Here is an 8,747-nt window from a genome sequence, read left to right as displayed (position 1 = left end):
ATATTAAAAATTATTCTTGCCCACAATGATTAAATGAATCTAAAAGATATTTATGAATCTAAAAGATATTTAATTTTAGTGTTTAACTGTCATGCTCTCACTAGCATCTGTTATTAATACAACTAAAACATATTTTGTGTAAATATTTTATTTATTTACATTTAATTTATTTATTTATCTATTCAAAAAGTTCTGAGCTACATTTAATAAACTGTCAAATAAATTGTTACATATATAAAAAGAATGTATTTTTATTATTTTACTTTAACTTCTGGAAGAACTGATTTCTGTATAATGTCGACCCTTCAAATAGTAATATATGACAAAAATGTAAACATACTGAAATATGATTGGAAAATAAATTTAAAAGTGTTTTATATAATACTTTTACAACAAATTTTATTGTATTAATTTATTTTACACACACGAAAGTTAATTCATAGATCTTCTTAATAATATCTCATAGAGTTATCAGCTACATTTAACAAGCTGTCTAATAAATTACTTCCTATATAAACAGATTATATTTTTTTTATTTTACTTAGCCTTCTGAACTTCTAATTTCTGTATAATGTTGACCCCTATATAATATAAAAGTGTAAACATACTGATTTGTAATTGGAAAATAAATTTAAAGGTATATAATACTTTTACAAAACATTTTTATTGTTTTAATTTACTTTACACACACGAGAGTCAATTCAAGGATCTTTTTAATCATATCTTAAGAGTTATGAGATACATCTGTCTAATAAATTGTTTCGTACATAAATCCAATGTAATTTCAGCTTGAAGTTTGCAGACCCTTTAATTTATTGCACATTGCTTAAAACTATTTTTTCGGAGTACTTCGACTGTCCAAATAATAGTAAAATAATTAAAAAATTATTTAAATGATACTGACATTAAATGAGATAATAAATTTCGATGTTATGTCTTCTTATTGTTTAATAGTCAGACTAAACTTTATTACGACTACTACATTTTATTTATTTAATTTATATAAACAAACTTTGCGCACTTCGAAAGTCAATTCAAGGATATTTTTAATCATGTCTAATAAAATAACGAGCTATATTTAAACTGCACAACTGTAAATCAAATCTCGTTATATCATTTAAACCTGAAGTTCCTTCCAGACCCTTTGATTTGTTGCGCAGTGTAATTCATTTGAAGAACTCACGCCAAAATATTTACACAAGCTTAACAGAGCACTCTCCAAGTGATATTCTTATAGATAGGACTTCTATACAGTATCTGATTATGCTCACATCATAAAACGTATTCACAACTTCCGCCTTGATAAAAATCAACTCTCGAAAAAGAGAGGTTAAAGTCAAATTCGAGCAGTAAATCAAGTTGGGCCTTTGAGCCTTCTGTTTACATTGAGTTCCCACATTTTATTTGCCAAAACAAAACACAATGAGAACAGGCAACAAGTTCATGGAATGATCGTGATCGCGTTAGCCAAGAGCACACAGCACAACAACAAAAATTCTAATATGTTATTTAAATTTAGAGAAAGAGTTAACACTAGACGACAATGGTGGTGACAACGCGCCCAATCTCAGTGCAAATATGAGATGAGCTGTGATAACTTTGTTTGCCAGACGCGGCGGCCAACACAATGGGGGCTATAACTAAAATGGACTTATGACAATAAAGCTGACACCCGCTGCTGCTGATTTGGCTTATCAGTTCTGACGCTTCACTTCGGCAGTATCCACCTCCGTCTCCTTCTCCCGCTGCTCTTCCGGCTTCTGCTCCAGCTCCAGCTCCTCTTCCTTCTCCTTGCCGTCACTCTGCAGCGGCAGCTTCTCCTCCAGCAGCTGCAGCTCCTTGAGACCCGCATCGGGCAGCGAATGGCTGCCACTGTTCCACGGTTGTAGCGTGGACTCCGAGAAGAAGACGTACAAAACACCGCTGCCAATTAACATAGCTGCCGTCAGCATGAACACATTCTTCCAGGCTTCAATGGTTTGCTAAAATACAAAAGAAGAGATTAAAGAGAAGATAGCCAAGGGACACACAAAGGAAGCACTCACATTGCCCTTCGTTAGAATGCCCACAATGTAGGGAGAGATGAAGCCGGGCATGCCGCCAATCATACCACTAACACCGAGCACAATGCCCGCATAGTTGGGAGACAGATCCACCATGGAGGCCAGTGGACCAGAGGAGACAGCGCCATGGAACATGGTGGCTGTAGCCACAAGCACAATGGCAGCAGTTGCATTATAGCCAAAGTAGGCTAAGGCCAATACAACGAAACCCTTGACGCCACAACCTGCAAGTAAATGGGAATCAAAACGTATCTCCTCCAGCATTTAGTTCGGACTTACAAATAGCTGTGGCCAGCTTGCGCACATTGGTGCGACTCAAGCGATCCGTGCGGAGCAAATAGTCGGCGAATACGGAGAAGACGTAAGCGAAAAGCATGCGCATCAAATGCGGCAAACCCGAAAGGAAGCCCGTCTGCAAGGGAAATAAGATTAACTAAGAATTTCACCTTTAAACACTCGTTAGCTTACAGCTCTTATATTCCAGTGATGGATCAGTCGGAAGTACGTAGGACCGTGTGTCATCAGCGTGAACAGACCCCAGATGCCGCCCCACTGGGCCACCACATTCATCCACACTGGACGCGAGCAGGCAATCTGCTTCCAGGGCGTTGGTCCTGGCGTGCTGTTCTGCACCGAGGCGCCCAGTGACTTCTCAATGTAGCGACGCTCCGACTGTGCAATACGCGGATGCTGGGCGGGACTGTCGAAGACCAGAAATTGCCAGGCAACAAACCAAAGCATGCCGAAAACTCCGCAGATGTAGTAAACCCATTCCCAAGAGGACCAGGCAATGATGTAACCGAATATGGGATAGAACAACGCCACACCCACCGAGCTGCCCAGATAGGCGCTGACGAACTTACTCCGCTCGTTGGGCGGTATCCATTTAGCCGTCATCACATGCATCGATGGCCAAGCCATGCCCTAAGAGAAGCGGAAGTTCAATACTGATTTACCAACTGATCAAAGAGACCTACCGTAACGAATCCCTGGAAGACGCGCAGACAGATCAGCGCTGTATAGCTCCAGTAGGCGAAGATCGGTATGAGGAAGCAGCAGAAAACGCCGATGCCATTGGAGAGACCAAACACCAGCTTGGTGCCATATTTGCGAGCCAACACGCCGCCGGGCAATTGGAGCAACCAATGCACCCAGAAGAAGGAACCCAACAGATTGCTCTGCTTCCCCTCGTCCCAATGGAATCCATATCGTTCGTACTCAATCTGTGCAGTCAGAGAATGAATTGCATGCATGTTACTCATACGCACAGTGGGTTAATTAAACTGCAGTGAATCACTCACGTTTGCCCAATCAAGAAACTGTCGCTCCCACGAATACCGCTCTGCGTATGCGGTTTCAATGAGACTAAGTGTTGTTGTTGTTGTTGTTGCATTGCTGGTCACATTGAGTGGAAGGCTGGTCACATTGAGTGGAATGCTAGTCACATTGAGTGGGGTTGAAATGTTCAGGGGCTGAAGGGACACATTCTCTGGCTTGATAGCGATCATGTCCACAATAGTGATGTTCAGATTGATGCGCAGCATATAGTTGACAATGAATCCTATGAACGTCATGTACCAGAGCACAGTGCGTGCCTCGACTGCAAGGGAAGAGCGAAGATCGCAATGGAGATGGAGATTATGTTCACATAATAATATTGACACTTCTAGTGCACATAACAATAATTATAATTCAGCTCTACACTCAAATTCACATTCGTATTTCGCAGCTTGAATTGCAATTGAAAAACTCACAAGTGCACCGAAGGCAGCTTGTGGTTAATTGCCAATCTTGAATCTTGAACCACATCACATCACATCGCACATTGTCTTTTAGCTGAACTTGATTTGAAAGCTCACTGATCTCACTCAACTCGTACCTTCTGCCATGTTTGCTTATTTCTAACTAAAGATCACTGCACTGCGAATAAAGTTAAGATCGGTCAAAGGATCAACGGAAGGAAAATAAATCTAATTCTGCACTTTGACTCGCTCCGGCCCGTGGCCAGACTAGAATGCCAAACGCTTCTCGTCCGTTTGTCGCAGGTAACAAACAGCCAGCCACACTTCCATCCACTTTGTATATCCCACGCAACTGATAAGTGCACATCACATCTCACAGCGTTATGCTACAGCTCTGATTATCGCGATCGTAATCTCGTTTTTGCTGTTTTTTTCTCTTTTATGATCCGATATGCGATGCCGTGTCGGGCCTCGTTCGTGTGCCGACCAAACGATCCAACAAACTGCAAACTGCAAAGATAAATACTCTCAGTCCCAGTCTCAGTTTTAACAGATCGCTTGCTACTATTCTGCTCTTTTATGATAGGGCGAGTGATTCTATTCCTGCTAAGCAGCAACTAATTTTATCTGAAATGTGAACTTATTATTTTTTAACCTAACAAAATACATCAGCATATCTTAAAGCCTTAGCTGTCATAATAAAATCATATAATGGAAACTTTTGTAGTATTTGAATTATAAATATTTAATATTGTGATTATCAAATTATCTCTCCTAAATCTTGAGAAATGTGTCTAAGCAATAATTTGAAATATTTTAAGAAAAATATTCTTTTCCTTAAAAATGAATAATCATATAAGAAATTTATATCTGCTTGCTACATCAAATTCTAAACACTAAACAGATTCAGTTTTTATACCACTGAAATTTTATCTATCCCATCTAATTAAATTAATTTATAAGCCTTGGACCCCTGCTCTTCTTATTTTAATAATCATCATCTAAGAAATGAATATCGAGACAAATCATATTTTATAGTATGAATAACAAAATCTGTCTGAAACTAAATGTATATTATATATTATTATATATCTTAGCAATCATTCGACTTATCAGTTTAAAAAATTTTTAGAAATATTCCTATCCCTAAATATAAAACGTCTCATAAACAATTAATACTCGTATCTCTTGCTACATAAAATTTTGTTGCTCTCAAATTTGTACCGTTGAGATATGTGAAAATCAATATCTAAAAAAATAATATCGATAAATATTATACATATATTATATACAATATGTATTTAAAATATTTTAAAAAGTATTCCCTTCTAAAAATGAGTCGTCTTCAACAAAATTAATATCTGCTTGCTACATTCTTTGAACAATTGAATCTATTCACATTCAAACTTACTCAAAATGTATACTATTTAAGGTATTCGAGAAACATTATTTAAAATATTAATATCGAGAAAAATGATAATATGAATAACCACATCTATCTAAAACTAAACTTCTTTATTTTCTTAAGTCGTAGAGTTCGTTCATTGCATTCAAATGAAATGGTAACATAATTCAATTGAAACTCCACTTCACTCATCTCATTTTAGATTAATTTCGTTAACGTTTATGAGTTTTGTGTATACATACAATAAATTCATTTGTTGCAATTGAAAATAAAGTCACAATTTGCATATGTATTTAATTAATTCAATTATGTATAAGCTTATACATAAATATTGATGCATTTCAATTTAGTTTTGTTTTGTTTTTTTGTGCCTTGGGATCGTTCCGTTGGCATTTACATGAAGATCATTTCATGGCTACTTGATAAACTAGCATAAGGATTAGAAATGTGAGTATAACCTAATGTTTGAAACAATTTTGCACACAGTTCCGACAGATTAAGGGGGGGAGCGACGGTGTCCGACGTCTAACGATCTCGTCGAGCCAAATACCGACGCAATGAGCTGGGTTAAACAGTTGGCAAAACAGTTGCCAATGTTGCATGTTGCATGGTTGCTTAACAGTTGTGCGCGTCTGCCGTCGTGGGGGACACCGTCGCAGGGCGCGCTCCACAAGTGGCTTCCCACAGACGGCTCAACATTCATCCGACGTTCTCGTAGGACATCGCTGGCCGATCCGTGCTCATGGCCGCTGCACTGGCCGCCGATCCAAAGATCGTTGGTGGATGATGTTGTTGCTGCTGCTGCGATTGCTGCTGCTGCTGGTGGGGATGCTGTTGCTGCTGATGCGGATTGTGAGCGTGATGCTGCTGCGACGGCGGCTGCTCATTGCGCAGTTGGGCCAGCGGGAACATGATGTTGTGCGCCATCTGTGGATGATGCAGATGCTGCTCATTGGGCGGCGGCGGTGGCTGCTGATGGGCGGCATGTTGCTGCTGATGGGCAGCCTCCAGTTTGCGCTGCTCGCTCTGCTGTTGATGCACCTTCTCGGCACTCTCCTCGTACTTCTTCTGCAGCTGAAACAGTGGCAGCTGCTGTGGCGCGTGCAACGGCACAGGATCCACCTGGGACTGCGGTGACGTCTCCTTCTCGCCCTTTTCGTACTTCTTCTGCAGCTGATACATGCCGTGCGAGAGATGCGCGGCAGCTGAGCTGCTGCTGCTGTTGCCGCTTTGCTTGGATGCGGATGACGTGGAGGCTGACGACTTCTCCGCCTTGACGGGCGATTTCTTTTGATACTTTTTCAAGATCTGCATCAGCTCCGATTTTACATCCAGTCGTATCTCCTCCGGCACGCGCTTGATTTCCTCGTACAGCGACAGCAGAAAGAGCTTGTCGGGATCGCGTTGCTTGCGCTTTTTACTCTTCTTGGGGAACGCATCCTGCATGAACTGCAACAGCTTCTCCTCAAAGGGCGACTCGCGCTGCATGGCCGAATTTGTGTGCTGTCGCCGCAGCAGATGCGGATGCAGTCCGCCATGAAATGCTGGATGCTGCGGCATGCCCGGATGTGGCTGTGTGCCATTTCCATTGCCATTGCCGTGCTCCGTTCCAGCACCGTTGTGCGACTGCAGCTGACTCACATTCTGGCCCTGATACGAGCCACCGTTGGAAGAGCCCGGAGCATCGTTTGTCTCGCCATCGTTGGTATGATGATCCTGCGGCTGCTGTCCGCTATGCGACTGCGGATCCTTTTGGTGCTGCATGTGCTGCTGTTGCTGGCCCGCAGCAGCCGTAAGAATGGCATCGCAGAAGTGCTCCGGCACATAGTCGAAGCCGGTCATAAAGTTCTCGGGTTTCAGTTCGCCGTTCATCTCCTCGTAAAAGTACTCTGTGCCCACGATGTCAATGATGTCATTGTCCTCCTGATTCAGTTCAATGCCCGGTGGCGGCGATCCGCCAGACAACTGACAACGCTTGAGCTCCGCCAGTTTTTTTCGCGTCGTCAAACGCATATCGCGCCAGCACTGCAAGAAGAGCATTATCTAGAGATTGGACGGTATTCAATTTAGCTGACATACGCACCTTTTTCCACTGTATTATGGTCTTCTTGGGGCCAATAGTATTGAGAGCCGCTTGAATCTTCTCCCAATACCATTCCTTTTCCTTCTTGCCCTCCATATACTTTGTTTCGCGTAGCAGCGTGATGAGCATCTTCTTCTGCGGCTTTGTGACTCGATCCTTTAAAGAAATGCATTTTACAACAATATTTACAATTACAATAACGTCAAAAACAATCTTCGTCTTCGTTTAAGATCAGTTTACAGCGAACTATGGGAACAGCTGTTATTGCAAACAACTCTGTCAACACTGGCAAAATTATAAATATGTTGGTAAACACTGTTAAGTGTTTTCTTCAAAGAACAAAATTAATATGCAGGTGAAGAAGAGATAACATTCCTCGCAGTTTGTATCGAATAACATTAATCGATATATTTGAAATTTAAATTAAAGGATATCGATGCCGGCCCGATGCCCTTTCCTCCTGCACTTGTTGGCAATGTTTAACAAATAAAAAGCCATGGAATCATCTGTTTAATGCAAGGTTCCCGAGGTGACCCCCACCTGTATTGCCAAACCGCCAGACAGACGAAGCGCATACAAGTTATAGAATTTTGTACCACACACATACACACGCACATATTCACGGACACTGTGTTTGCAGAACGAAGCGATTTGACTCAAGATTTTTGTATTGTGATTCCATGACCAAATGCAAGATGCTTTCTTACCATGTTGACGAGCTTTTTCAGGAATCTGCGTTGGGATGAAATGTTGAATGTTTTATTTGCGCCCTAGTCGTGTTTTTAAATATTAATTTTAGCACTTTTGTTGAATTTTTCACAGTAGCACTCTTCCAACATTGTCGTAGTCGCAGTTCTGTCGCTTGTTTTATTGTGTGTGTGCGTGTTGTTGCTGTCTGTGTTCTTGTATGTGTGCAAGTGTGGGTTTGCGCGGTGCGTTCGTCTCGTCGACGGTCTCACCAAACGTTCTGTCTCGCTCTCTCTAGTGCGCATGCAACTTACAGCCAACGACAGTCAGTGTCGTTCTCTTTGTCGCTGTGACCAAACGTCAGTTTGACGTTTGTATCGGCCATTCAGCCCTATTGGAAATTAACAACTTGCCCGCCAAGACAACTTAACAGAATTCTGTTAAACGACGAATAGTAAATAATATGCTTTTCAGAATAATGATTTGATATTTCTTAAATTAAAAAACTGTATTGCAGTAGAAACTAATAAATTTAAATTCTCTTAGATTCGAGTCTCTTGGATGTAATGTATTTAAAAGATTTAAGTTCCATGTACCACACTGATTAGTTTTTTATATAATAATAAAAAAATAATTTATTGTTCACTTTATCTGTATTTTATTCATATAGTGAACCCTCTACAAAAAGTAGTGTTCAGAAAATTGAATATTTCTGAAATTAAAAAGCGATTCTAGTTTAAAAGAATCGTAATCTACTGACATAATAT

General features: G+C 40.7%; 2 protein-coding genes across 2 annotated transcripts; both read right to left on the bottom strand.

Annotated features, from left to right (window-relative positions):
* Positions 1 to 1,360: 1,360 nt before the first annotated feature.
* LOC117570613 (sialin) lies at positions 1,361 to 4,382 on the bottom strand. The gene is made up of 7 exons (XM_034252373.2): positions 3,943 to 4,382; positions 3,365 to 3,663; positions 3,041 to 3,286; positions 2,532 to 2,987; positions 2,343 to 2,475; positions 2,046 to 2,287; positions 1,361 to 1,982 (listed from the first exon to the last, which is right to left on the bottom strand). Exons 1-7 carry the CDS (start codon positions 3,950 to 3,952, stop codon positions 1,695 to 1,697), a joined length of 1,674 nt encoding a protein of 557 aa, XP_034108264.1. The 5' UTR covers positions 3,953 to 4,382; the 3' UTR covers positions 1,361 to 1,694.
* Positions 4,383 to 5,307: 925 nt separating this feature from the next.
* LOC117570256 (putative mediator of RNA polymerase II transcription subunit 26) lies at positions 5,308 to 8,325 on the bottom strand. The gene is made up of 3 exons (XM_034251769.2): positions 8,001 to 8,325; positions 7,294 to 7,449; positions 5,308 to 7,235 (listed from the first exon to the last, which is right to left on the bottom strand). The coding sequence occupies exons 1-3, from the start codon at positions 8,001 to 8,003 to the stop codon at positions 5,910 to 5,912; spliced, it is 1,485 nt and encodes a 494-aa protein (XP_034107660.1). The 5' UTR covers positions 8,004 to 8,325; the 3' UTR covers positions 5,308 to 5,909.
* Positions 8,326 to 8,747: the final 422 nt, after the last annotated feature.

This window comes from Drosophila albomicans, chromosome 3 (assembly GCF_009650485.2).
Source record: "Drosophila albomicans strain 15112-1751.03 chromosome 3, ASM965048v2, whole genome shotgun sequence".
NCBI lineage: Eukaryota > Metazoa > Arthropoda > Insecta > Diptera > Drosophilidae > Drosophila > Drosophila albomicans.
This window is presented reverse-complemented; position numbering and strand designations above follow the sequence as displayed.

Excerpts from the sequence above, each read along its gene's own strand:
- LOC117570613 (XM_034252373.2), bottom strand. Across the intron at positions 2,476-2,531 it reads ATCACTGGAATATAAGAGCT|ACGGGCTTCCTTTCGGGTTT; the intron begins GTAAGCTAACGA and ends TTTCCCTTGCAG. Across the intron at positions 2,288-2,342 it reads CAAGCTGGCCACAGCTATTT|GTTGTGGCGTCAAGGGTTTC; the intron begins GTAAGTCCGAAC and ends ATTTACTTGCAG.
- LOC117570256 (XM_034251769.2), bottom strand. Across the intron at positions 7,236-7,293 it reads CCATAATACAGTGGAAAAAG|TGCTGGCGCGATATGCGTTT; the intron begins GTGCGTATGTCA and ends CTCTTCTTGCAG.